Consider the following 27,629-nt stretch of genomic DNA (forward strand, 5'->3'; position numbering starts at 1 on the left):
AGACCGTCACCACCTTCCTAAGCTCCCGACCACCGAATGCCATAAACGGAATCCAACCACCACCTACAGCAGATGAAGAGCTCCAGCTTCCCGCGTAACACTGGCACAATTACGTGCTGGGTATTGTAGCAGGTTAAGCTCCTACTTATCCAGAACCGACACCGACATACTAAAGATATGTCCAGCATGTAAAGGCACCCCGCACGACACATTTCCACGACAGTCGGTTCTACGTTACCGAAACGACACGGATTTATATCTGGCCAAGGACTGTCACTCCAGCAGCACTCCCCGTATGTAAGTATGGGGAATGTTTATGCTGCTACAACAACAACAACACCAATCACTTTTTAAGGTGCCCCTTAAAACCCTCTCATCTAACACCCCTCTCCCTCTGGACCCAAACTGTCGATACAGCAAGTTTTCTGGGCCTCCCGTTAGATGAGTTGGACGAAGACGACCGGTGATTTACACTACACTGACAGGGCTTGTATTACTGCTACTGCAACAACAACAACAACAACGGTCATATAAGTTTCATGCACACGGGTAATTGGAAAATTGTCCATACAAATATCATCCCAATAACCGGACACTATAATAACTGGACTTGCACACTCTATTTAAAACCATTTTGGTCAAAAGCAAAAAAACTTCAAAAAATCTCAAGCAAGCAGAAGAAATTCTTGATTTTGGATAAAGCGAGAATAAGAGAATTAAACTTAATTAATAGAATGTTTTTTTTTTTTTGTTGTCTCCAAACAAAACGGCCATAAGGCAAGGTTAGGTTAGGTTGAAGCGGTTGACCGGTGGGACACACTCGAGCTTATAGGGCATTGTGATGTCGCGTGACTTGTCCCTATTTCTCCTAAAACCAGTGTGTGCTTTTTTGACTTTTGAAAGCAAGGTATAATCGAAAATTTTAATATTTTTTAAAGAAGCTTACTTTTAAAATACTTCTACAATATTTAAAATTGGCAATAAAAACTCAACCTCAGTAGTGCGATTCACTAACTCTTATCGATTCGACAATTCGTCCCCTTAGTATTAAAATAGCCTATAAATTTTTTGATGTTTTGAGAAATTGAATTTCAAACTTTTTGTCGAAAGTAGCTCTCACTCAAATCTCGTTATGTCTGTAAATATTTATTATTTTTTGACTGACGTTTTAACCCACTTTGTGGAACTAGAATTTGACAAAATTTTGACCACATATAAAATCGACGATGGAGAATCCAAAAATTCAATAAAAAAATAATAGCCTATGAGCACATAGGCTATTGTTATACTAAGGGGACGAATTGTTTGTTTTGTCGACAGTATATGTCGATTAGGGATGTGACCTCGAGTCGAAAAAATCGATCATTTAATAATCGATTTTTTTCGTTTCAAGATAAATCGATTTATAAAAAATCGATTTTTGAGGGAATAATCGATTTTTGTGGATATTTCGATTTTTTAATACGAAAAATGCATATTTGATATATAAGTATGAAAAAATATCTAAAAGGACGACTTTAAGATTATAAATACATATTCAAATTAATGATACATATATACATTTTTTAGTACTCTTAAATATTTTATTGCAGTAAAAATAATACAAAACTATACGAGTACAAAATATAGCAATATAACAAACAAAACTAAGAAAATAAAAGAAAGCTATCTTCAAGCTTTTAGTTTAAGTAATAAAAAAATTCAATTAAATAATTGCCACAAATGTTTTGTATCAATTAACATTCGACTAGAATCAAAATAAAATTAAACGATTAATTTAAGTATTAAATATAACGAGAATTGTTGGGTATGAACATTAAAAAAGAAAAGGAAGCTTCCTCCAAACCTCAAATCAAAATTTATCAGAAACTTAAAAAATTATTGCCATAAATCTTCAGTCAAAGAGTTTAAAAATAATAGTTTTGGTAGTCGCTTTCCTAAAATACGGTTTCGAGTTTTTCTGACAATATTCCCAGCCTTCGAAAATAATCTTTCAGCTGGTGCAGAAGTGGCCATCACTGAGAGGTGTTTCAAAGCTAAGTCTGTTAATTTTGGAAAAGTTCCCTCAGAACTTCTCCATACATCGAGAGGGTCTACTTTAAGATTTGATAATGGCGCTGCGATATATAAATCTATCTCTGTATTTTTTGTCATTGACGTATTAGCAGCCATTATTTTGTTATGGTGTACCTGCCATATATCTTGATCGTCGCTGGCAACTTGTGATGAAACAGATGATTCAAAATCGGTCACCAGTATAGTATCATCATTCCTAGTATTTAAACTTAGGCATCGGTTGGTATAATTAATTGTTTTTGACAAAGATAATGGCTCATCTAAATGAATTTTTTTGAATCTAGGATCCAGAAACGTTGCGACTGAGAAAAGGTGAACTTTCTGTATGTTTTCAAATCTTTTTTTTAGTTCTGTTTGCAATGAATATTTGAATTGATTGGCCAAATCACTGGTTATCGGTATAGCGTCTAACAAAGTTCTCAAGCACTTGATAATAGGTATAGCTTTACTAGCTGTCACATATTTTTCAGCGCTCATTTCTTCGGTAACATTGTGAAAAGGCTTTAAAACTTTTCCAATTTCTTTGAGCACAACGATTTCGTTTGCTTGAAGCATTTGGGGTGCATTCGGATGGTTTATTAAAATAGATCCAATTGTGCTGCTCATTAACACAAAACGTTCAATCATAAATAATTGTGAGTTCCATCTTGTAGACACATCTCCGACCAAATGCTTCAATTTTCCTTCAACAACGCTTTCCTGCATTTGCATCTGTCGCAATTCTTCAGCGCCTACACCACTTTGGTGGAACCAAGTTACGATTTTTCGTACTTTATCCAAAAAAAGTTTAACATCAGAGGAACTCACAGAATTTTCAACTACTAGATTCAACGTATGTGCTAGGCATCGAATATGTTTTGCTCTGCCGAAAGTAATCTCAATAGCTTTAACCATGTTAGCGCCATTGTCTGTAGTAACACTCACAATTTTGTCATGCGACAAACCCCAATCTTCACAAACATTAAGAACCATCTCCGATAAATATTCGCCTGTATTATTGTCATGAAGCGGTTCACATGCGATATTCACCGATTTCATTTCAAAATTTTCTATAAAGTGAACAGTCACGCCTAAAAAACTTCTTAACTGCATATCCTTCCATTCATCTATTGTAAGATAGACGTTTTTAACAGACCGTAATTTTTGTTTAATAAGGGTCTTTTTTTCGTCATATTTAGTATCAATGAGATCTGTGATAGTTTTACGACATGGAACCTTGTACAAAGGAACGATAGTTTTCATTAGCTTTTTGAATCCTGTTCCTTCCACCATATTGTAAGGAAGACTGTCCCGGCATATCATTTCTGCGATGCTGTTTGTTATTTGTTTATTTTTTTCTCCATCTGAGGCATATGCTGAAATTCTTGAAAAAGCCGCTCCGATAGTTGATCTAGCCCGTTTTGGAGTTAACGACGAAGCCTCAGTGTCTGTCAATGGCGAATGCACCAATGAATCATTATGCCTCAAATTGGTAGTATCCTGGACATCAACTTCATTTGAATTCTGCGGTGATAAAAATAAAAACAAAATATAATTTAAAATATTTTAAATAATAACTATTACATCAAATAATGAGTTTTACCTCGTCAGCTTGTAAGACATCAGAATGTTTTCTTTCCATGTGCTGTTTCAAGTTTGTAGTGTTATTGCATGTTTTTAACTCTTTTGGGCAGTATTTACATTTTGCGGTTGCATTTTCCTTCCTTATTGTAAAATACTTGCGCCAGCAGCTTCTGGGTGTTTTAGCAGCGGAAGACATTTTTATGGTTAAACCAATATTTATTTCGACACTTCAAAGCTCCCAAGAAATAAATAAAGGCAGGATCACAATTCATTACATATTTGTACGTAAAGATGGCACTGATTTTTATCGACTTGTTCACATTAGTTAGCTTACTTATCCATTTTATCATCCGTCGCACAGATGGCACTATTTACAAAAATCGATTTAAAATGTGTAATTCATATAATCGATTTATTAAAAATCGATTTTCGCCTTTAATAAAATCGACTACAAAAAATCGATAATAAGAAAAAAATCGATTAAAGCAAAAATCGACTATTTTTTAACATCCCTAATGTCGATGGCACTGTCGATTGTGCTATTCACCAACTTATGTTAACTAACACTGAACAGCTGTTTTCTTCTAACTATTTATTCAAACTGATAGAGAGTGGCATCTTTGTAAAATTAAATGTCAAAATGAGCGACTAACACAAAGAAAAAGAACAAAGAAACATACTAGCCAAGCTGTTAGATTCAATTTTAAGTGTTTTTTACCAATTATATTTGCATAAAGTAAGTACAATAAAATAACTGTTTATTTGAATTTATTCTTTTATTAATACTTTTTGTATATATATTGCTTTAGGATGACATCGACAGCTACTAAAAGAAACCGTGCCACACCCGAGCAGCTAAATCGTATGCTTGACTACCTAATGGAAGTCCCGTGTCTAGCAGGATCTAGGTTCCACAGCCTCCATGGTAAGTTCGAATGCGACAAAAAGTGGAGCGAGCTAGCAACAAAGTTAAATAGTCTGGGTGGAGCAGTGAAGACAGCCAATCAATGGCACACGGTAAGAAAATATTGTGTTATTACTTGAAAGTAGAGAGATGTTAATCATTCCCCTAAAAAGGTATGGCGGGACTTAAAAAGCCGCACCAGCATCAAAGCACGAAATCGGCGAAGGCAACCAGCTTTAACTGGAAACAGGCCTATCAGTGAGGAGCCCCTAACGGAATTCGAGAGGCGGGTGTCTGCTCTTATAGGGGAAGAATATATGAATGGGCACGATTCAACAGCTGAAAATATTCCACTAGAGGAGGTAAATTGCATGAAGTGTATGTTTTAAAGTGTAACTTACTGGTGTGTAAATTTTTAGGTAATCCAAATGGGTATCGAAGTGGAAGATGAAAGCATGATTTCGGAAGCCCCGTCGCCTTTACGGACGCCACTTGCAGAAAATTTCACGCTGAGGTCAGGTAATTCGCACATCTCAGACAGGAGAGCACCACGGGCGAACTTGAAAAGAAAGCGCATGGAAGAAGACGGTGATGCTCGGAAGAAATTTTTGGAAATAGCAGAAAAACAGGCAGATGCACTAAAGGTAATTTCTTTTGAACTTTATGTAAAATAATTTTTTTATACCTATTTGTCCATTGGTGATTGTTTTTTAATAGATGCTAGCCCAGTCGAGTGTAGAAACCGTAGAAGTCGCGAAACAACAAGCAGAGGCTTTAAAGGTAATTTATTTTCAACACATAAAAGTGGCATTTTATTAATTGTTCTTGCTATTTTTAAATAGATCTTAGCCGAAAGCAGCTCTGCAAGTGCCCAGGCGAATAAAATGATGGCGGAGGCAATAGCCGTATTGGGGAATGGTTTAAGCGCTACCGCGGAAGCATTCAACAATCTAACGCCAATCATAAGCCAAATACTCAAAGGACATACTCGCGCTTTTTAAATAAGTTTTTGATCATATAATTTCACAGTTTTGATTAAAATCACTAATTCTTCTTTATCGTTTGATTTAAGGGGGTCTTCTGGTCTCCAGCGAAAAAAAATCGATTTTTTTTTTTTGCATAATTTTGTTGTATGTGTATGCGAGAATACGCCACAGAAAGGATTTTTTGAAAATCGCATTTTTTCACATTTTTCTGGGCACCGAAGTGTACCCTCCTCCGGCCGTTTTAACCATAAACTTTATCTTTAAACGCGTTTCCCCGAAAATCGTGTTTTTTAAGCATTTTGGTCACACTTTTCAAAGTAGTTATACTCCGATTTCAATGGTTTTGGTCTTAAAAGGTTCGGAAAACTTACCGCTAAGTTTCCCCGTGTACGATTTTTGAAATTTTTTTTCATTCCATTTTTATAACCTTTTATGTGTTAATTTTTTTCAAAGTCAAAACCATTTTTTAAAAGCCAAGACATGTACCTTTAAAATAGAAAAAAAAATTTTTTTAAATATTCACAGGATTTGTCACAATCAATCCCCCAAAAAACCCTTCATTTCAGGGCCTCGAGACCAGAAGACCCCCTTAACAACACCAAAATTATTGTCGTTTAGATTGCGATAATCGACATCGTAACCAAACAGCTGATTTTGTCTTATCGATTTTCGTAATGAAATGGGTTACTGAATAGCAAAATCGTAAAAATTGTGGTTAAGGAAAGATAACAAAGCGAATATCGATAAAACGTGTTAGTGACTCGCACCACAGGCTGTCTAAATCTATTAATGTACTTAAAGCTATGTATTTCCTCAAAACATCTCGGGGTAAAGTAGAAGCAACAACAATCCAAAAGCAAGGTTTTCGGAAATCGATGAGAGACACCCAGATTTTAATCCCGTAGTTGGCATTCCACTAACAATATTCGCAAAATTTCAGAAAGTACTCGATTTGGCGACGGTCGTCGAACGGTTTTCTCATTATTAATAAAAATGTCTGCACTGACAATAGAGAAATTCAATTTAAACAGCAAAGCGATAGTCTAGACCAGAGAACTGCAGCGGTGTACTGCTACTGCTTGCACACCGCTTCAATACTCTGTTTTTCTATAACTGATACGCAAAAATTCCACAAATAAAATTTCAAGACCACTACTCATACTCAATCGCCAAGTGATTTGAGCTCAAGCATTCATTTCCATGACGGTCAAATGCATAACCTGCTCTTTTTTTGTTCGATCTTCACAGTACATTTTCAGAAAAACTGCAAGCATTTGAGCGGAAAGCAAAAGAGCGGTGTGTGTGCTGATCAATACCGCTATTACCGCGATTGTTGAGTGTATGAATATCTCGTATACTCGGGTGTTAGATTTGAAAGCAATCGTATATTCAACTTCGGCTAAGCGGTGTGACGTGTGAAATGTGTCAAATGAGGAAAACACCGCAAACACCGCGTCGTCATCCCTTGCAAATAGTGAGATTGTCTGCAGTATAATTCATAGCAGCGCACGAAAAAAAAAGGATTTTTATACATACATATGTAGCAGTATTTTTAAATGAAAAGTTTTTTCTTTATTGAAGCAGTGATATTATTTTATTATATTATTGTATATTACTATTAATTATGACAGAAAATAAAATGAACTTTAAAATAAAAATTGAAAACCAAATTCATTCTCTTACAAATTACTTATCGTACAAAAACAAATAATAATTTTTCTTTTAACTTACTTCTAAAGATACTTATGTATAAAGATATAAAGAAATTTTCTCAGCAATAAAATTTGAATTCTCCGCCATTATAAATCTTTTAAAAATAAACATATAATTACATGCACACATTAATATACATACATATCTGCAAGTAGAGTGATTCGTGCCCTTTGTTAATGCACTGCCGACGAAAACAAAGATAAAAAAAGAAAGTGTGTGGTAGTTCACGGAACCCGCACGATTGAAGTGAAACTTCTTTTATCAACAAATCAATAATTTAACTATTATTTCAATATAATGCATGCAGAAGTCATGGAAAGCATGGAATGGAATTTTATTAAACAGAATTATTTATTTATTTTAATATAAAAAGAAATGAATTTATTGTACTCAATTACATTTGGTTCTCGGCATTGTCATTATCATTATTGGATTCGTTTTCCAAAAATGAAACAAGGGCTTTATGGTAACTGAAATACGTAAAAAATGATCTACATTCTAATCTATCAAGGTATCGATGAAATACTGCATCAATGGTAGTTCCGCATCTTGTTGTTGGTACTACAAATTATCACTTATCGTACAACCGGAGGATTCACTGTCACGGTGTTCAACAGTACCTCTTAATTTTTTACGCTCCAAATACTCACGTTGCCGTTCAGCACCTGTTTTCGGTTTCCGTTTTTGTTGATTTGATGCCATATTTAACAGAAATCAATCAACAAAACAAAATATGTTTGTAAGATTTGCTCAAAACTACACACACACTCTATGACGCGTCTCGCGTTACTAATAATATTGTGTTTGGGATAACTGTCAACTGTTTCCACCGAAATGCGTTCGCAAAGTGTATGGTCTTTGGTATGGTAAACAGATTTATGATACATTATTTTGCGGCGACAGCACAGCGCGATAGCCCAGCGGCTAGCAATGTGGGCTTCCGATCCGAAATCCTTGGTTCGAATCACAAGAAAATTTTTTTTTTTTTTTTTTATACATTTATTTCATTTTGTTTTATGATATGTTTATGAGCAGATTTTTTTCATGGCAGAAATACACTCGGAGGTTTGCCATTGCCTGCCGAGGGGCGACCGCTTTAGAAAAATGTTTTCATTAATTTTGCTTTCACCGAGATTCGAACCAACGACCTCTCTGTGAATTCCGAATGGTGATCACGCACCAACCCACTCGGCTACGGCGGCCATCAATCAAATGTCATATTTACAAATTACATTCGATAAGACGACACGCCACGCCAGTCTTTTAACAGATGGCGCTGGCATAGCGTGAGTTTTACGTAGTTTAGCGTAGTTTTACTCCTCACAGCGTTTCATCCACGCCACGCTTTTAACAGATGGCGCTGGCGTAGCGTCACATATCGATGAAACGCTATGGTTTTACTCCTCACAGCGTTTCATCCTTCGAGACAAAAGAAGTTTCACTTCAAAAAACATAAATAAGAAAGTGGACTCCTTCGAGTGCTAATCATTTATGTATTGAGTGAACGCGCGATGGCATAGATATTTTTTAGCGGTACTCTTTTGCTTGTGTCTTATGATCTAATTGTGCAGGCGGTGTTTTCAGTATTTTTGTCATTCGGTAGCGGTCATATGCAGCACCGCATAGCCGAAGTGATCGCACAAGCGGTAGTTATAAACGAAGCAAAGACTGAACAAAGAAAGATTCGGATGTACAAACGATATACAAGAACATTTACTGCTCTGTTGCGGTTCTGCTCAGCGCAAACACCGCTTAGTTTGCGTTGGTCGTACATATTGATACCGCTTTTTTTGTGAGTGGATCGCAAGTCAGAAAAATACCACCGCTTGCAGTTCTCTGGTCTAGACATGCATACATAAATGAATAATACGAAACTGATATTTATTTTAAAAATTCTGTCTCAATAATGAAGAAACAGGAAGTCATTTATTTTATGCAATCACATTATATGCCCACTAAGGATCATAATATCCTCTAATACTAATGCGACAATAAAATATAGCGTTACTATTGCAATACTACACACAGATCTATGTATATGAACAAGGAGGCATCATTTTTGACCGAATTCATTTTCTCAACTTATTTCCTTATTTCTCAGCATACAAATATCGTAGTATGTAAATTTAGAAATTTGGAGTCTGCCATACGATTATAAATACTTTTTAATTTAAGTTTATTGCAGTATAAAGCGTGTGATGGGCACTTTATATATCATCGTTAAGTAAATTACCAGCCAATTCAACTTTCTCGCCAGGTTTAAAGGCAGGCATACCCAAATAAGGGCATGTTGAGCAGCGAAACGCATCTCCCAAATAGCACTGAAAATATTTTTATTATTTCAAGTTGAATAACACATTTTTATGAAAATAACTATTAACTTACACTGCCGCAACTGGATTTTGCATTAGCAGTATCTGCCTTAGCCTTCTGCTCTGCTTCGGATTCCAGTTCCTCAGCCAACCCGCAAGAGCAATTTTTGCAAGCCTTTCGCTTACCGGTGGTGCCGCAAACTTTAGACAGAAAAAAGAAACATTTATGTATTTATGTAATTGGAAAAACCATTCATGCTTCAAGTTTAAAGTTGTTGTTGTTGTTGTAGCAGCAATAATATATTATATTTGTTCGTATAATCCATCTATACACACCTCTCAAGCTTTCCGGATCTGGCTTCTTCTTGTCTTCTTCATCCAGTAGATCATCTTCATCAATCAGCTCCTCATCACCATCGCCATTTACTTTCCATACGGACGCCGTTTGACCATCTTTCTTGGCGAATGACAGTTTTATCGCCGAACCAGTTTCGTAATTCGGTTTCTGACATGTCAAAGTGCCACCTTCCTTATTGATGGTAACGTTAATGAAGCCAGATAGTTTTAGCTCTTGTTGAAATATTTCTGGTGTACCGAAAATACTGGCCAAATGCAGCTTTCCGTTGGGCTTCAAAAGACGCAAGAGTTTATCAAACGCGTCTGTCAACTGTGCGTTTTCAACCACAATTAGATCAAATGTAGACTCGCCGTAAGTGGCTAAGTATATAAGATTTCATAAGAGATGATTTGCAAAAAAAACCCGAGTCATTTGCCGGAACGAAAGTACTTACCAAACGTCAAGCGATTGATATTCTCCAAAACAACTTCCCCTCCAGTTGCTGCCTTCAACTTCTCTGTACTAGCTTGAACGAGCGCTGATTGTGCCCATATATAAAGCGTTTTCGCTGCACCTTTGAATTCTGCCATTATTGATGTTTTTAAGTCTAATTTAAATTTCTTATTGCCAATAGTAACAATATGTTACCAAATTTTGTATGTCCTCTCAAGATTTTTGTCTCACAAACAGTTATCTGTCTCATATGATCAGCTGCAGAATATGACAGCTCAGACAGCAAATATTGAGCTGTTAGGAGATGCCACTATTTCGCAAAGTTTTCGAATAACAGTTCGAACATCCGGTTTGGTTGACTTGAATGTTGTTTCACCTAGAGCCAGTTTTTCAGCAAGGATGAATACAAGTTCTGACATTTGACGTTTCCACGACAGTCGGTTCTACGTTACCGAAGCGACCCGGATTTATATCCGGCCAAGGACTGTTACTCCAGCAGCATTCCCCGTATGTAAGTATGGGGAATATTTATGCTGCTACAACAACAACAACAACAACAACAAGTTCTGACATCCGAAACAAATTGTGGGAGTAACTTTTGTTGCTAGGACATAGAAGACTAGGCAACACAATTGCGCCCGCTAATTTCACACGTATTCTTACATTCAATCATGCAATGAGTTTTTCAGATATGACCAACAGAACCTCAGTTGGTAATATCCGGCAGTTTATGCCGGCTTCAATTTGAAGGGCGCGCTTAATCTCAGCTTCAAAATTCATCGCAGTTAAATTAGCACTGGAGAAACTGGGTCATATTAGGTTTGCCTTATATAAGTTGATTTAAAAAACGAAATATTTTACTTTTACTACTAATATTTTTATCAGACCTGATGGATTTAGACATGGCTGTAATTATTTTTTAATACCGTACATAATGGAAGTTAGGAGGATGGTTCCATATATAGAAGTCCACGCAAGTGGGGAAAGTTACTGATCGCCATTCACTTGGGAGTGGCTAGAACGAGTCTTTTATATATAATACATATGGTTCAAGCAGCTCACAACTTCCGGGACTAGCCCAAGTATCCTCTGGGGAGCTTCCGCACACCCGTTCAGGAGTGAGCCAACGTGAGAAGGTGAATTATCCCAGGATAGCTGGTTGTGCGCTGTGTTGGGATCCGCCACCTAAAAAAAATTAAATAGCAATTTTATAACCTTATAAGTCCATCCATTGAAAAAGTAAGTTCACTAACTAAGAAGTAGAAGCAAATACCATATTTTAGAAAACTAATCTTCTCTGAATAACAGTCCTTGGCCAAATATAAATATAGAACCAGCTTTCATAGGAGTTTTTTCTCTGCCAAAAAGTTGTAGTCGTTTTTTAAATATTTCGAAAGTGGAAGTTCATAGAAGTAAAGGGGAAGTTCTTCTTCTTCCGGTGCCAGAAAAGGAAAAGGAAAGTTACACTCTCAATACTCACCAGGAACCCATCGAAAGGTAGGATTTGAAATAATCGAACAGTAGTCGCTGCACATCGCAGTAACACAGCATAGTCAAAAACTACAACCTCGCTAAAATCACTTTGATTTGATGGCTAAAAGTGCAATATTTTAGTTTCAGATAATTTGTAGAGCCTAAACACCAAATAAAAGCTTTTCTCTTATGTTTTTATCAGTGTTGCCTCCAAATTTTTGACGTGATAACGTCTTATAATTCGATTTAACAGGCTGCACGCACGAAAAAATGTGTCGTTACCTTGCTCATTTGTCGTTACCTTGCTCATTGCCGTTACCTTGAATGAACTGCAAGCGAAAGCGCGGAACGAACGACAAAGCAAACGAGCGGCAACGTTCGACATCTTGCTCTCTCCTACCTAAGTGAGCGTATATGTGTATGTATATGCGCATATGTACATATATAAATTCACGTATTTGTATTTGCATATGCCTTCTTATTGATTTTTATTAATTTGATTTACTTGAAGAATTTAAAATAAAACCAAGTTTGTTAACAATACCTGTTGTTTTAATGTTATTATTATTGTTTGACGTGATAACGTCTTATAATTCTATGTAGCCGGCTGCACGCACCAAAATGTGCGTCGTTATCTTGCTCATGCGTCGTTACCTTGCTTGAACAGCATGTTATGTTATGACATGTTATGTTATGTTATGTTATGTTATGTTATGTTATGTTATGTTATGTTATGTTATGTTATGTTATGTTATGTTATGTTATGTTATGTTATGTTATGTTATGTTATGTTATGTTATGTTATGTTATGTTATGTTATGTTATGTTATGTTATGTTATGTTATGTTATGTTATGTTATGTTATGTTATGTTATGTTATGTTATGTTATGTTATGTTATGTTATGTTATGTTATGTTATGTTATGTTATGTTATGTTATGTTATGTTATGTTATGTTATGTTATGTTATGTTATGTTATGTTATGTTATGTTATGTTATGTTATGTTATGTTATGTTATGTTATGTTATGTTATGTTATGTTATGTTATGTTATGTTATGTTATGTTATGTTATGTTATGTTATGTTATGTTATGTTAAAGTATATTATGTTATGCTAATGCTAACTCATTCTCTATATCCATACAAAATATCTATCAAACAAATAAAATTAAAAGTTTCTTTTGAAATATGCAACCATTCAATCAGTATTTTCTTATGACGTTATCACGTTAAACTATCGTCAGTAAACCGACTTTACAGACAACCTCTTTTTTTGATTATAAGCAAATGTTGAGAGCAAAATAATTCCATTTTACGGTTATTTGTAACAATTATTACATCAATTATTTATTTTTTTAATTTATTTTTTTTAACACCAAATAAAAACTTGTCTCTTATGTTTTTATCAGTGTTGCCTCCAAATTTTTGATTATAAGCAAATCTTGAGAGCAAAATAATTCCATTTTACGGTTATTTGTAACAATTATTACATCAGGACGCCCGCCACAAATAGGAGAAGGTCAGTCAAACACCTAACAGAAGTGTACGCATAAATTATTTCTTTATTCTCCTTCTGCTTTTCCCATCTTCTTCTGAATTTTGCTATAATAAATACGTTTCACTTTTAAAATATATGATTATACAGGGTTTTTTCAAAACTCACATTGTTTCCAACTAGAAGAAATTTGTCAAAGAATTTCAAAAATTTAGTTGACCCAAAAGCAACACCTGAAGATGTTGTTAAACTGCAGAAGGCACTCTATCCTCTTTATTATTTTTTTTCTGGTGTGGCCAACAACCTTCTTTTAATAATTTCTTTATTCGCATGTCTACTTTTTGTTTCGATTTGATAGCTATTTTCGACTGTTTTTTATATAAAATTTTGATAATAAAGAAATATTGCCACCTTTTATCAACCATCAGAACCACTGCATCGAACACACTCATATTCGATCGACTGCTTTTCAAAAATTCGAACTGTCAAAATTGACATGTCGCTAGCCTGGCAGCTCCCTTTCTTTCTCGACTCCATCTTGGACCGCGTGGACATATTTTCCAATAGGTTAGTGAATTTTAGTGAAAAAGTGCTCAAATAATACAAATTTTGTACTAAAAATATGCGAAAGCACCTATACTAAAAGTCAGAAATGAATGTGTACTAAGATTTATGAATTTTTCAGGCAACCAAGACAAGCTAAAATATGACTAACTCAAAGGGTTATCGCCGCGGCACTCGGGACATGTTCTCGCGTCCCTTCCGCAAGCATGGTACCATTCCCCTATCCACATACATGCGTGTCTTCAAAATCGGCGATATTGTTGACATCAAAGGTCATGGTGCAGTGCAAAAGGGTATGCCATACAAAGCTTACCACGGCAAAACTGGCCGCATTTTCAATGTTACTCCACACGCCGTTGGTGTCATTGTAAACAAACGTGTGCGCGGTAAGATCCTACCCAAGCGTATCAATGTACGCATTGAACATGTGCATCACTCAAAGTGCCGTGAGGATTTCCTGCGTCGCGTTAAGGAGAACGAACTTAAACTGAAGGAGGCCAAGGCTAAGGGTGTATATGTAAACCTGAAACGTCAACCTGCGCCGCCAAAGAAGGCGCACTTCGTCAAGCAAATTGAAGAGCCCATTCAATTGGCACCAATTCCATACGAATTCATTGCCTAAGCGAAGTTATTTTGATGTATTTAAACGCTGTTTTTTAGAAAGTATGTGAAAAAAATAAATAGAAAAATCTAATTCTATGTAAATTACAGTTTGTTGCGTTAATGCGGATGTGTAGGAATATAAATTTATTTCAAGGTCGGAGTTCACAGCAGGATGCATATTTACAGAATTGAATTTATCATGATTTAACAAAAAAAAGGAATATTTAGTATGGACGGATATTAGCGGAAAATTGCTATCCTTTTTTTCAACTAACCCCGGGTTTCACTTTGGACATAACTTTTTTTAAGATGAATGAAAATTCAATCACTAAAACATGCCATGGAATTCAACAATTTAAAATAAAATAATTTTATAATTTAAATAGTTATTAATACAGCCAAATGATTCAGAAACTTTTTCTAGGGTAATTTTGAAACCAAAAATTAAATTTTTTTAGCTTTATTTGAAAACAAAATTGTTAGAAAACAAAATCTGAGCAAATTGATTGAGTTGATTTATTTATAAGTACTAATGATACAGTTTTCAGTTCAAGTCAATTTACACCATATTGTAGAAGTAAATTAAAACGAGTTTCTTGGAAGTTTAAATACTTTAACAGAATTTTTGTAATAACAAGTTTTTACTTTGAATTCGATATTTAAACATTTCCGGGAACACAGGATTTGCTAGTATAAATCCGGCATCTGAAATCCACAGGGATCTCGGGTTGGCGTCCTTAGAATAGACAAGGTGGGCGAGTTTCTAGTATGAAAAAGGGGGTATAATAGCATTAGAGATCCAAAGGAGTTTCTCAAATTGTTTTAACCCTCCGATGTTCATATGGGTCTGGCCAGACCCATTCGATCTTTAAATGTATGTAGATCTTTTATTTTTAATAGCTGAGGCTTCTTAGTCCATGACTTCCTAAAATGTAGTGTGCTAAACACAATGAAGTAGTAAAATTAAGATTTTTGCTATATTTGTTGTAAAAATAATAATATTAAACTAATTTCGTTAATTAAGCTCACATGGGTCTGTGCAGACCCATATAAGCTTCTCATGTAAATTGGTTAACCGTTAGGTGTAAACAACTAAACTGTTAGCGGAGGCAGCGGCAGAGATAATTTTTTAGTTGACATTTGAAAATTAAAGTGAACACTTGTTTTTTAATTAGTGGGAAGTGTTTTTTTAAATAAAATGGAACAAGTAAATATGGATGAAGTTGATGTGATGACGCGTTTGCTTCGTAAGCTAAGTGCAGCAAATGTGAGTCCGGAAGTACGTCAGCGACTTCAGGCACAAATTGAAGAAATTATGGGACAGGAGTCCGATCCATTTGAAACAAGTGGCGACGTAGAAGATGATGAATATTTTACAGATGAAGATGACTTCGGTGAAGCATCAGACATAGAACAGGAAATCGAGTTAGAGGCTGTTCTGGATGAAAACCATGATGATATTGAGGATTTGTATAGAGAAGCTATCGCCCTTCAGGCTTCAACCACAATGGAATCATGCAGCACATCTATTACCTAGGGCCTTATATACAGGTCGAAAGATGGTAAGATGTGGAATTCAAATCCTCCACCACCTGGAAGGCCTCGTTGTCACAGTCTTACAACTTTTACTCGTAAAGGGCCACTACGAGGAGCGTCACCGAGTCATAAAGCTCTTTTCAAGCTATTCCGGCAAAATATGGCATGAAAGTGTGGTGGATTTGTGACTCTGTTTCAAACTACCACTTGAAAGGTATAATTTATACCGGAAAACAACATATTTTGGTATCACAATAATAATATCGCTCTGTGCTCGTATATGGCAAATATGACGAAACGGGCGACTAACCCATTAGTATGGAGGTTTGCTCATATAAGACAAGCAATGAATCTTTTCAATATCAAGGTGAGTATGAATTATATACACACCTACATATATCTCCACGTATAAAGATATGTGTATGCATGTATTCATATTAACTAATTTAAAATAAATTATTTCGCTACTTTTAGGTCCCGGAATCTTGTCCATCGACATCAGATGCAGCACAGCAACAATCATATGCTCAAGTTGCTTCAACACAGTCATCGTGCTACCATTGTGCTGCTTCTTCTTCGAAAAAGCGACGTAAAACTCGTTATAACTGCAGCAAATGTAATCGTCCCATATGTCTTAATGAACATTCCATGCAACTATATAGTTGTAAACCCAATTGCTTTTCATAATTAATACTAATCCGTTCAAATAAATAAATAAAATTATTTTTAAAACCGTATTTCTTACATTATTTGTATGGGTCTGGGCAGACCCTTATGATGCACTTACCGCATCACAAGACACCGAACATCAGAGGGTTAAGTAAAAAAATCTTAGTAGATGTAAAACTGGTCCATTATCTAGGATAATCATTTTAGATAGCAGTTACATTTATATGTCTAAGGGCAATTTGTTGTTGTTGTAACAGCATAAACATCCCCATACATATATGGGGAATGCTGCTGAAGTGATAGTCCTTGGCCGGATATAAATCCGGCTCGCTCCGGTAACGTAGAACCGATTAAAATGATTTCTCATTGCAGTCGTGCTTGAGGAGGACAAAAAATTATTACATACTATATATGATTCAAAATTCATTAATTCAGATAGAAACAAAACATTACCCAACATTTATTTACTTGCCCTTTTCTCTCTCCAATTCTTAAATCTAATTTCAATATATTTCGGAATTGGTGATTTGATTCTCATTGACAGCATGACTAAGAGCTGTGTTAGCCAAGTCTTTGACTTAACTTAGTTTTCGTAGAATCTTGGTGAATGTTATCACAGATAATATTGTTATGTTTTCTTTCAACGGCCCGTATTTCGCTCTCCAATTCGCAATTTGCTCTCTCGCTTGTAATTCTCTCGAACTAAGTAATTCCCCATACAAAAATTTTAGAACGAATTACTTCATTTGTAATTAATTCAGTCTCAATTACCTTGCGAGCTTAGAACAAATCGTTGTCTTCCCAAATTTTTATCGGAAACAAAACGAAATTTGCTATCAAAGTGAAAAGACGAGAAAGCAAATTGAACAACCGTTCAATAATAACCAAACAAGTTAAATATTAATAATGGAAACAGAAACAGAATTTATGAAAAAATGTATTATGTTGTTGTTGTTGTTGTTGTAGCAGCATAAACATTCCCCATACTTACATACGGAGAATGCTGCTGGAGTGACAGTCCTTGGCCGGATATAAATCCCGGTCGTTTCGGTAACGTAGAACCGACTGTCGTGGAAACGAAAATTTATTATGTCGAGGCGGTTGCTGAACACTTCAAGAATTGTGAAGGAGCTCAAGTGCCTTCTGAGGAACTGTTCCACCTCCATGAAGAAGTGACAACTTATTGAGACAACTCTGAAATATGCATTTTGAGCCTCTCAGTTCATCAGCCTCTCTTTCTGGCGTCGAAAACTGTGCATCTCGTCATTTGGAAAATCATTGAGTGCCAAATTAGGACTGTTCGGTGGATGACCCACTAATTTGATGTTTTGGTTGGTTAAAAATCCTTTTGTTTGGTCAGAACTTACAATTTTGCTCTTTTTTGTCACCAATTGTACTAAAGAGTAAACTTTCACCTATTTCCAAAAAAACAAACTTCGCCCTTTCTACACTCATGGATGTTGCTGTTGTTGTTGTAGCAGCTTATGAAACCCTATCAGCCCTTCGTCTAGCTCATCTAACGGTAGGCGCAGGGAACGTGTTATTTCGAAAGATTGGGTCCAGAGGGAAAGGGTTGTTACTTAAATATATTGGTAATAATTTTTCCCCTATTTCCTATTCACACTACGTAGTAGATAATTAGGGGGCGTCCATAAATTACGTGAGGTGTTTTTTTTTTAATTTTCTGTACCTCCCTCCCCCCTGGTGAGATGTCGTGAGATTTTATTCAACCCCCTCCCCCCATCCCCCTATCTCACGTGAGATTTTTCAAATGTTCGTCCTGGCAGGACTTCTTCGTCTTATAGACGTATCTTTTGACGTATGCGTTATAAAAATCTTGATAACTCATTTTAAATTAGTAAGAGCATGAACAGAGTCGAGTAAACCATTTACACGAATAAACAAAGAAGGTTGGAACCTGTCCGTGTGTCGCTGCCGCTCAGCTCTTACCAAGGCGAATTTATTACAGGTGACAGCAAACACATATAAGTAAAACCCTACATGTATTTGTTGTTGCGTTTGGTGCACGCATCATGTCAAAATCAGCAAGCAAATGTAAACATACGAATGTAAACATACCAATACATACAAACAAAGCATATCATTTTGACGTAAGCCATACCTACGGCGAAAAATTCAGCTGGGTGAATGCTGTCACCTTATTAAATCCACCTTGGCTGATAGTGACGCGAAAACAAACGACGGGCTACACTGTACCGTAAATTCAGATTAAATTAAGCTATTTGGTATAAACAAAAATGGTGGTCAAACCAGTAATGTACGAGTATAACTTTGAAGTATAAATGAAATTATTTTCTTTCGAACGAATTAGTGAATGATCTTAATCATACTACGATTATGCTTAAGATTAAGTCTTAAGCATGTACAATCTGGATAATGGACAAACATAGTATAATTTTTTTTTGTTTCAATCAGAAAAAAAATTGCGTGATATTTGCCGAGACCCCCCTCTTTCCAACGTAAGATTAGATGAGATTTGTGTCGATCCCCTGCCCCCTTAAACATCTCACGTAATTTATGGACGCCCCCTTACCGAAAACTCGAGTACTCAGTAGTCATACAAATACGCGTAACTAAAAAACTTCGACTTCACTATGCTGTCAAGAGTCCTATAATCAAAATAAAGCAACACTGTTTTTGACATTTACACAATACGGTGAAATTTTAGCAACGTGCTTTTTAATTTTTCTCGCACACGTCTGCAGATTATTTAAATTACGGCTTAAACGTCGGAAAACCAATAAATTTGGTTTTGATTTACTTTTGAGACATGTTAGGAAACTTTAAAACAAAAATAACCAAGTTTAGTAAAGGCGAATTCATACAAGTGAAACGAGGAAGTAAAAACATTGCGATCGCTGGCTTTACAACAAAGTACACACCTACCTGTGAAGGTTAATTACTTTTTGGCGATCCCTTCATAAGTTTAATACCCTTATAGGATCATCATACAACCATATCCTATACTAAATACTACAGTGATTGTCTGTTGTTGGGAAAACATATTTTTCATTTATAAACAACATTAAATTGTGCAATAATGTCGGTGTACAGCATGAAAACGGGACTGTCGTCCATTCTCAAGGCGTATTCGCCAACGGAACGAGAAAAGGCTAAAAATATTGCCATCAATAAAGTGCGTTTCGAGATGCCTAAGTTAAAGGGAATTTTGGATGCGGTAGAAGCAGTCAATGAGCACAATAACTTTCAGCCGTTAAACGAATTCGTCGCATATTTAAGAGAAGCTGAATTAAGTGTAAGTTTTGTTAAAAACAAATATTACATAAAACAAATATGATTTTACTAATATTGTATTCCCATTACAGGATAACGATTTTTTGCGTTTGATGTCAGATGCACACAAATTAATAAATGATCTCAGTCCAAAATTTACAAATTTAGTTGAGGCGCTCATCTCGCTTCCATGGACTAAAAGACAGCCACCTGCATTACAAGCTTATGCGGAATTTTACATTGATATTATGGTTGCACACAATAAATATGTACAATTCGGCATACCCAAGTTGATTTCGCTCTGGATACCAGCGGATGGAGATGCTGCGCTCTGGCCGAATGGTTCGCCTATTGAAGCTCTAAAAACCGAATTAGAGGCTGTGCATAGATTGTTAGATCGCATTTTAACTGCCATACCAATGAGCTTTGAAATTGTGCTAGAAGCTATCGAAAGTAAGTTTCCATATTTCAAGAAAGCAACGCATGTCATCGCTGGCTACATACATAGTGTGCTCTGGCTAATTGAATATAAGCCGATTTTCACGGAATTCGTGGTGCAGTTGGTATTACAAAAGTAGGTTTCATATTTCATTAATGGAGTTTCCCATTGAGGCAAATATACATACATACATATGCACGTTAATATGATTTTCTTTTGGCAGGTTGGTTTTGCTGGATGTGAATGCACCACGTAGTGAAATTGAAGAAACCGACTACGATGATGAAGAGTTGGAAGAAAATGAAAATGCAGAAATTTTCGAAATGGACGACTGCCCAAAGGGTTAGTAGGAAAAATTAATTAAATAAATATTAGAATGCAAAGTTGGTAATATTTTCGCTTTTTTAATTTCGTTAACTACAACAGATGATGATGTGCAGCCTATGAAACATCCAATCGCGCATACCATCGATATTTGTATGGAGAAAATGTTTAACTTCTTAAATACAAAAAATCCAAATTTACTCAATGCAAGCGCTGAACAAAAACTACAATTGAACAAATTTTGGAAAATACTTCTTTCGGCATTTGACAATGTGATATTACCCTCGCACAACACACATCATGTGCAGTTTCTCTTGTTTTACTATTGTAGTTTTAAGGTGAGCTTTGTTATCACAAAAATTAATTGCCTAGAAAACAAAATGCTAACGCTTATTTGTTTCCTCACTACAGAATACCATCGCAGAAGCTTTTCTCACCTCTCTATGGGACAAAATTAAAAATCCAAATATTTCCGCAGTTATACGACAGGCTGCTGTGGGATACATAGCGAGCTTTTTGGCGCGCGCAAAATTTGTGCATCTCCCGTAAGAAATTTAATATATTTTATAAAATTTATATTTCTACATATGAAATATTTTAAAAATTTTCAGCGTTCTTAAATACTACTTGAAAGAGCTCTGCAATTGGGCGCATCAATATATACAAAGCTGTGATCAATATCGTCAAAATGGTTCACTGAAAGCAAATATCGTATTCTTCTCGTTGTGCCAAGCCGTTTTCTATGTAATTGCTTTTCGTAGTCGTGATCTAACGGTTGATAGAAAAAGTATGCTGACTTGAAAATCAATTGTCGATATTATTCACTTATCTTTTGTGCATTACAGGCTTACTATTCTTACAATCTCTACAATTGTCAGCTATAGTCACATGCAACTTTAATCCGTTGCGCGTTTGCTTGCCTCCCGTGGCTACTGCATTCGCAGGTGTTACGCGTGCCTATCAGCTAGCCTATTGCCATGCGATTTTAGAGCGAAATGCACGGCGTAAATTAGCGACAGTATATGCAAACGACGTAGCGACGCCAGAAGAAACACTCGACACTTTCTTCCCCTTCGATCCGTATTTGTTGAAATTGTGAGTATTAGTGGGCTGGCGAACAATGTGATATCTAATGTATTTTATTTTTACTGCTTAGGTCCGAAAAGCGAATAACACTACATTATCTACAATATCAGGCTAGTGAAGCTGAGGAAGCGTCAGTTGTGGCGGGGCATAGATCACCGCGCCGTCAACGCAAACGTGGCGACTCTGAGATGCTTGATGATGTCGATGATTTCATAGTAGCCGATAAACGGCAAAGAAATATAGAATTAGCACGCAGTCAAGAGCGAGAAGCTCAATTCACCTACGGACTGTCGCCAGGATTTCATATGTAAATAGAGCTGAATTAACTGTATTCAAAGTTATAAGTTGCAACTTATTTTAAGCGTTTAATTAATAATTTATGATTCTGAATGTTACTCATTTATATAAATTATTTTTACACATAAAAAGGGTATATATGTAGGCTAGTATTTGAGTATGAAAAGTGTTAAGTTAGTTGTTTTAATTAATACAGCCGCTTTAAATTCAATTTTAGTTGCAAAATACAAAAATGTTACGTTAATTACAATTAATATATATATATATAAGATTATATATTTATCCGAAAATCGGAACGAAATAAGTTCGTTCAGAAAATATATTTTATTTTCCCTTTGATGTAATGTATGAAAATTAAATTATTTGTGTAATTAAATTAGCTGTATTAGTATTACAATGAAATCAAAATATAACTCGAACTGAAGAAGAAACTTGCTTTGTTTTAGCCGTTTATTTCCTTTTTATTTGTAGCTATATATTTTTGCAGTCCATGCACAACTTTTAAGTGCGCAATTCTTTGGCCTGAAGTACGAAATTTCAACTCGCAGTATTCGCAGTGAAACGGCTGCATTCCAGTATGCAGTCTTAAATGCAGGTTTAGTGTCTTCTTAGCCAAATAAGTTTTCCCACAAACGATGCAGACATATTTTTGGCGTTCCGCTGCATGCACCAACTGGTGCTCTTTAAGCGTACTACTCAAACTGAAGCACTTGCCGCATGTGGGGCATTCATGCAGCCGCTCACCGGTATGTACCAGTAAGTGACGCTTTAAATCACACGATTTACTAAATTGACTCGAGCAGATGTGGCATTTATGGCGGGGTTTGCCATGCATTTTCCTAGATGATTGCAATTTGGGAACGTCTTTCTGTGCGCTCTTGTGACGATTGGACGATATTACATTGAAGCGGACCACTTTAATGGCTACTTTTGACGCCAGCTCTGTGACAATCACTAATGCATTGATTACTCTTGAGCTGCATGTTGTTTGCTCCTCCTTCATTCGGTGCTCTTTGGTGCCAGTGTTCAATAAACGTTTGAAGTGGGCAAGCATGTGAGCATTACAATGCGAGTGCCGTTTAAAAAATCGTGCACAATATGCACATTTGTAGCAGCGGATCACAGCTGAGGTGGCGCCAAGACGCGTACGCCTATAAACTGCGTGGTAGATACGACGATGGTTGCCCAACACGGAAGAATTCGAAAAAAGTCTGCACAAAAGTAATATTTAAATAGGAAATTAGAAATAGAAATTGCCATTCCCATGGCAGCCCGTTGTACGTTACCGGAATTACTCGTGTTTTTCTCGACCAAGAGCTTCCGCCCCAGTAAACTAACCGTCTAGTGTACTGTATCCTACCAGAAATCGTTGTTGTAGTTGTTGTTGTTGTTGTAGCAGCATAAGCATTCCCCATACTTACATACGGGGAATGCTGTTGGAGTGACAGTCCTTGGCCGGATATAAGTCCGGGTCGTTTCGGTAACGTAGAACCGACTGTCGTGGAAACAACCAGAAATCGTCAATATTTTGCTTTACCTGCCACACGTGAAGCATTTCCATTTAGCACAGATACGCCGAGCCTTTACATGCCCTTCGAAATTTATTACAATCGAGGTATTGTCGATGCTATTCATCATTTCTTTCGACTTTGTATAAACTTCGATTGGGGTTGGTAGTAGTTGTTGCACAAAATGTAGGTCTTCATCCGCGCTCGCATGCTTGTGTGACGAAAGCGCTGTGCTAGAGTTGAACGTAGCCCCACAGATTTCGCATTTATATTTAATTATATACGCACTAGCGTGTGTTCTATAAGAAAAGTACCTATAATTATAGCTGTAGCAGTCATTGAACGATTTTCAGCAAAATACCTCGTATGTTTATCCAACAACCGCAACGAACTAAACGCTTGACAACAAACTGCGCAGGGATAATGTTTGGAGAATATGCCTATCTGCTCGTCTAAACGGTGTATTTTCACATGGTCGTGCAGTTTCGATTTGGTGCCGAAGGCGCTTTGGCAAAATGCACACTTGTAGGGTTTTTCTCGTGTGTGCACTCGGTGATGTCTTCAAAAAAATAATACGTAATTACTAAACGAAAACTATAGAATAATTTTAGGTCAAGAGCAAACCTAATGAAATCGTAAGTTTTTCGAAATTTTTTCGAGCAGAACCCGCACACATATAGAGCGCGCCCATTCGACTGTACAATATACTGCACGCGTAAATAGCGCTCTGTTTCCTGCGTGCTCAAGCGATCTCTTAGTTGAACGTCATTGATGCAAGGTTCGTCGACGTTCTGCTGCAAACGCACTTCAGCCATGTTGTTGGGGTTGGTTGTTGCAGCTTCTGTGTTTGGCGATGCTGCATTTTCTGTAGGCGCTTCTAATGCTTGCATTTCATTTTGAAATGCTTTCAACTGCTCCAAAACATTTTGCGTCAGCGTTAGATCATCTTCCACTTCTGCATGCGCATCATTAAAACCGTTTTTAGTTTTAACGCCGTCTCCGTGTACAGTATTTATATGTCTACTAAGTTTTTGTTTATTCCTATATGTAGATGCACACCGCTCGCAGGCATAAGCATTGTTCTCCGATTTTCCTGCAATTTTTGGCGGATGCTGCTTTTTATCATGCGAACGCAAATTACCTTTTTGGGTAAAACTTTTTGGAGAAAATCTATGAACCTATTTGCTTTAAATGATTAATTAGCACTTTAATTTACCTTAGTGGACATTTAGCACATTTATAACTTTTACTGTTGGTCTTATGTTGTTCCGCATAATGGCGTTGTAGTGAAGACTTCTGCGTAAATCGTTTGAGGCATTCCGAGCACTGTGTTTTCGAAGGAAATTCATTTGCTAATTATTACTTCTTGAATAAAAAAAACTTAGTACGTACCTTAAAGGGCTTCTCAGACAAATGCACTACTTCATGACGAAGAAGTAGACAGGGCTTTGTGAATCTTTTACCACATTTAACGCAAACGTAACGACCAGCCTTTTTGTTGGACGCGCTTTCAAAGGTACCAATAACTGTTTTGCTTTCCTAGGGAAAATAAGTTTTAAGTTCAGCAAGTTTACAATGAAAGACTCCAAAATTCAAACTTACAGTTCCACAATCCATTTGTTCCGTTATCTTCTACATTTAAGTATGTAATCTACGTCAAATAAAAATTTGCTGATTATCTATGTATGTGTTCTATACATAATAAAGTGGTGCACAAATGACTTGCTTATTACAAAGCAACAAGTCACACATTGCATGTGACACTGTTTGTGATGACAAAAAGCAATGTAGGCACATGCTGAAAACAGTGAAGCCCGTAAACGCAATTCCGTGTAACGCAATTCCCAGCTGTTTCAATCAAACTAATGAGAACCCCATGTAAACGAAAAGTTCCTTCCTTCCGTATCGTAGTACCCAAGGTGGATTTAATATCCCTTGGATTTAATTCGCCTTGGTAGTACCGTAGATTTTATTTCACGATTATTAAAAAAATTCCGTAGTTTTGACCCAGCTGATTGCTCTCTCACCACGCAGTGTTGCCAAGCAATACATTTCGAAATAATTTACAAAATAAACTTAGAAAAATGATAATTTTTGTTAAAATAGCTTAAAAATACTGTTCAATAATGTCTGTTGAAAACTGTCTTCCATAGATAACTATCGACCAAGGCGAATTTATTACAGGTGACAGCAAACACATATAAGTAAAACCCTACATGTATTTGTTGTTGCGTTTGGTGCAACCATCACGTCAAAATCAGTAAGCAAATGTAAACATACGAATGTAAACATACCAATACATACAAACAAAGCATATCATTTTGACATAAGCCATACCTACGGTGAAAAATTCAGCTGGGTGAATGCTGTCACCTTAATAAATTCGCCTTGCTATCGACAGTGCACGAATTGCACGACGCTGCTTATATGCTTGCATGGCAATGGTAGAAAAACATTCTCATACAAGCTTTGCCGAAAGACATCGGCCCCTATTATGAGCAACATTCGATCTTCGACTGTAGTCGAAAGTGCTGATCGAACGAATTTTCATTTGGTATTATGGTGCTGATTCGTTGAAGAATAGGACTATTGTGAATTTCGATCGCTCGACGCATTTACAATAGATAATTTTTTCTCAGCTGATACAGCAAATCAAAATAAAAGAAAAACCGATTGTACTGAAATTCTTTGCTAATAACATTTTTAAAAGTTAAAAAAAGTATTTTTTGTGAAAATGAGTACAACGGAGTTGTGGTTCGACGATTTATCGGACGATGAAAGATTAGCGGAACTAGCTAGAAGTAGAAAACAGTTGAGGGCCGCATCCAACCCCCTAGAAATGGCTTCCACTGAGTACATTTAGAACTTTCAAAAAGTGTTGACGTACTTAATATTACAGAAATTTCCTTACAGATTTTTAAAGAACTTTAGATCACCTAAAGAGGCGTTTATGAACCTACTGTCCAGTACAGAAAACTAGTTGCAGCAGTGCACCCGAGCCAAATCCATTCCAAATATTTTAAAGCTAGCCACAGTTCTGCGATTTTATGCTCAGGGATCGTATCAATTGAGTATTGGTAATGAAGGTATGCTAGGACTTGCTCAACCCACTGTGTCTGTTGTGCTATCGGAAATAATAGATGTCCTAGAAAATTATATTTGTCACAGCTGGATACAATTTAGTAGTATAGAGGCTGATCTGCAACAAAGAAAAGCACATTTTTATTGCAAATACAGCATAAGAAATGAAATTTTTAGAATATTATAGAAAAATCTAGAAAGTATTAAATAGAAACCTTTACGCCACAGTTTCTGTTTTATTTTTGTTATAAATTTTCTTTATTCAATTATTCGTCATTCGAAAAAAATATGTATTTCAGTTACTCTACGTATTTCAGCCCATACCTGCCAAAGGAAAATAAAAATGTATTTCTATAAACATCACAAAAAAAACCATTATTAACCTTAATCCATTTTGCTGCCGTTCTAACTGGTGGTCCCAAGCAATTCAGCTCCGTTGTGAATTCCTCCAATTTTTTTGCAGCTTGAACTTTGGTGCAAATCCCTTTTGCGAATTGTGGATTCTCTTCCATTAATGAAACTAGCTGGATGATGACTGGCCAACCCAGTTGACTTAGGTTTATCCGCAAAATTGAAACTCGAAATTAGATCCAAAAACTAATTCTTTATTTTATAAAAACGTACAATATTTAGACCCGAGGCAAAAAAAGGGCGACGAAGTAATTTGCTTAATTTAATTACAAGTACCGGGGGAGCCGTGATGGCAAACGAAAACGAAACTGTATCAAACTGTATTAAAAGGTGCGTAGGCTGGTCCTTTTATAATGGTTTTGGGCACCGCTATCCCTTTATCGATGCTAGGTGAAGGGAAGATCATGCGAAGACGATGCGACGTGGGATTTATGTTATTTTTCGGCATACATATGTATCGATGTGCATGTATGTTGTTGGCACTGCAGATGTACTAAATTCTGCACAAAATAATGATCAGTTAGTGATAACAACAATGTGTA

The 27,629-nt window shown here is 36.2% G+C and overlaps 5 protein-coding genes across 5 annotated transcripts; 3 read left to right on the plus strand and 2 right to left on the minus strand.

The window, feature by feature from the left end:
- The first annotated feature begins 4,449 nt into the window (after nt 1–4,449).
- LOC129247499 (uncharacterized) lies at nt 4,450–6,866 on the plus strand. The gene is made up of 5 exons (XM_054886647.1): nt 4,450–4,656; nt 4,717–4,905; nt 4,963–5,187; nt 5,261–5,323; nt 6,789–6,866. The coding sequence occupies exons 1-5, from the start codon at nt 4,450–4,452 to the stop codon at nt 6,864–6,866; spliced, it is 762 nt and encodes a 253-aa protein (XP_054742622.1).
- A 2,523-nt stretch (nt 6,867–9,389) lies between these two features.
- Nucleotides 9,390–10,607, minus strand: LOC129247525 (anamorsin homolog). Its single transcript, XM_054886678.1, has 4 exons — nt 10,346–10,607; nt 9,891–10,271; nt 9,628–9,755; nt 9,390–9,563 (listed from the first exon to the last, which is right to left on the minus strand). Exons 1-4 carry the CDS (start codon nt 10,479–10,481, stop codon nt 9,450–9,452), a joined length of 759 nt encoding a protein of 252 aa, XP_054742653.1. The 5' UTR covers nt 10,482–10,607; the 3' UTR covers nt 9,390–9,449.
- A 3,200-nt stretch (nt 10,608–13,807) lies between these two features.
- LOC129248665 (60S ribosomal protein L21) lies at nt 13,808–14,583 on the plus strand. Its single transcript, XM_054888297.1, has 2 exons — nt 13,808–13,881; nt 14,000–14,583. The coding sequence occupies exon 2, from the start codon at nt 14,021–14,023 to the stop codon at nt 14,498–14,500; it is 480 nt and encodes a 159-aa protein (XP_054744272.1). The 5' UTR covers nt 13,808–13,881; nt 14,000–14,020; the 3' UTR covers nt 14,501–14,583.
- Nucleotides 14,584–19,348: 4,765 nt separating this feature from the next.
- On the plus strand, nt 19,349–22,518 carry LOC129247645 (RNA polymerase I-specific transcription initiation factor RRN3). Its single transcript, XM_054886860.1, has 8 exons — nt 19,349–19,963; nt 20,034–20,515; nt 20,604–20,722; nt 20,765–21,042; nt 21,116–21,249; nt 21,316–21,491; nt 21,550–21,799; nt 21,861–22,518. The coding sequence occupies exons 1-8, from the start codon at nt 19,748–19,750 to the stop codon at nt 22,099–22,101; spliced, it is 1,896 nt and encodes a 631-aa protein (XP_054742835.1). The 5' UTR covers nt 19,349–19,747; the 3' UTR covers nt 22,102–22,518.
- LOC129247644 (zinc finger protein 91-like) lies at nt 22,400–25,507 on the minus strand. Its single transcript, XM_054886859.1, has 7 exons — nt 25,198–25,507; nt 24,988–25,134; nt 24,812–24,921; nt 24,220–24,750; nt 23,957–24,154; nt 23,625–23,894; nt 22,400–23,298 (listed from the first exon to the last, which is right to left on the minus strand). Exons 1-7 carry the CDS (start codon nt 25,210–25,212, stop codon nt 22,530–22,532), a joined length of 2,040 nt encoding a protein of 679 aa, XP_054742834.1. The 5' UTR covers nt 25,213–25,507; the 3' UTR covers nt 22,400–22,529.
- Nucleotides 25,508–27,629: the final 2,122 nt, after the last annotated feature.

This window comes from Anastrepha obliqua, chromosome 5 (genome assembly GCF_027943255.1).
Source record: "Anastrepha obliqua isolate idAnaObli1 chromosome 5, idAnaObli1_1.0, whole genome shotgun sequence".
NCBI lineage: Eukaryota > Metazoa > Arthropoda > Insecta > Diptera > Tephritidae > Anastrepha > Anastrepha obliqua.

What these genes read in the sequence shown, in the direction of transcription:
- LOC129247499 (XM_054886647.1), top strand. Translation starts at nt 4,450, where the DNA reads ATGACATCGACAGCTACTAAAAGAAACCGTGCCACACCCGAGCAGCTA. An exon ending in AAAATATTCCACTAGAGGAG is followed by an intron (nt 4,906 to 4,962) that starts GTAAATTGCATG and finishes GTAAATTTTTAG; the next exon opens with GTAATCCAAATGGGTATCGA. An exon ending in AACAGGCAGATGCACTAAAG is followed by an intron (nt 5,188 to 5,260) that starts GTAATTTCTTTT and finishes GTTTTTTAATAG; the next exon opens with ATGCTAGCCCAGTCGAGTGT.
- LOC129247525 (XM_054886678.1), bottom strand. Translation starts at nt 10,481, where the DNA reads ATGGCAGAATTCAAAGGTGCAGCGAAAACGCTTTATATATGGGCACAA. An exon ending in TATCAATCGCTTGACGTTTG is followed by an intron (nt 10,272 to 10,345) that starts GTAAGTACTTTC and finishes TTATATACTTAG; the next exon opens with CCACTTACGGCGAGTCTACA. An exon ending in AGATCCGGAAAGCTTGAGAG is followed by an intron (nt 9,756 to 9,890) that starts GTGTGTATAGAT and finishes TTCTGTCTAAAG; the next exon opens with TTTGCGGCACCACCGGTAAG.
- LOC129248665 (XM_054888297.1), top strand. Translation starts at nt 14,021, where the DNA reads ATGACTAACTCAAAGGGTTATCGCCGCGGCACTCGGGACATGTTCTCG.
- LOC129247645 (XM_054886860.1), top strand. Translation starts at nt 19,748, where the DNA reads ATGTCGGTGTACAGCATGAAAACGGGACTGTCGTCCATTCTCAAGGCG. An exon ending in TAAGAGAAGCTGAATTAAGT is followed by an intron (nt 19,964 to 20,033) that starts GTAAGTTTTGTT and finishes TTCCCATTACAG; the next exon opens with GATAACGATTTTTTGCGTTT. An exon ending in AATGGACGACTGCCCAAAGG is followed by an intron (nt 20,723 to 20,764) that starts GTTAGTAGGAAA and finishes TAGAATGCAAAG; the next exon opens with TTGGTAATATTTTCGCTTTT.
- LOC129247644 (XM_054886859.1), bottom strand. An exon ending in TGTGCTAAATGTCCACTAAG is followed by an intron (nt 24,751 to 24,811) that starts GTAAATTAAAGT and finishes TTCTCCAAAAAG; the next exon opens with TTTTACCCAAAAAGGTAATT. An exon ending in AAATGCTTCACGTGTGGCAG is followed by an intron (nt 23,299 to 23,624) that starts GTAAAGCAAAAT and finishes ACTTTTGTGCAG; the next exon opens with ACTTTTTTCGAATTCTTCCG.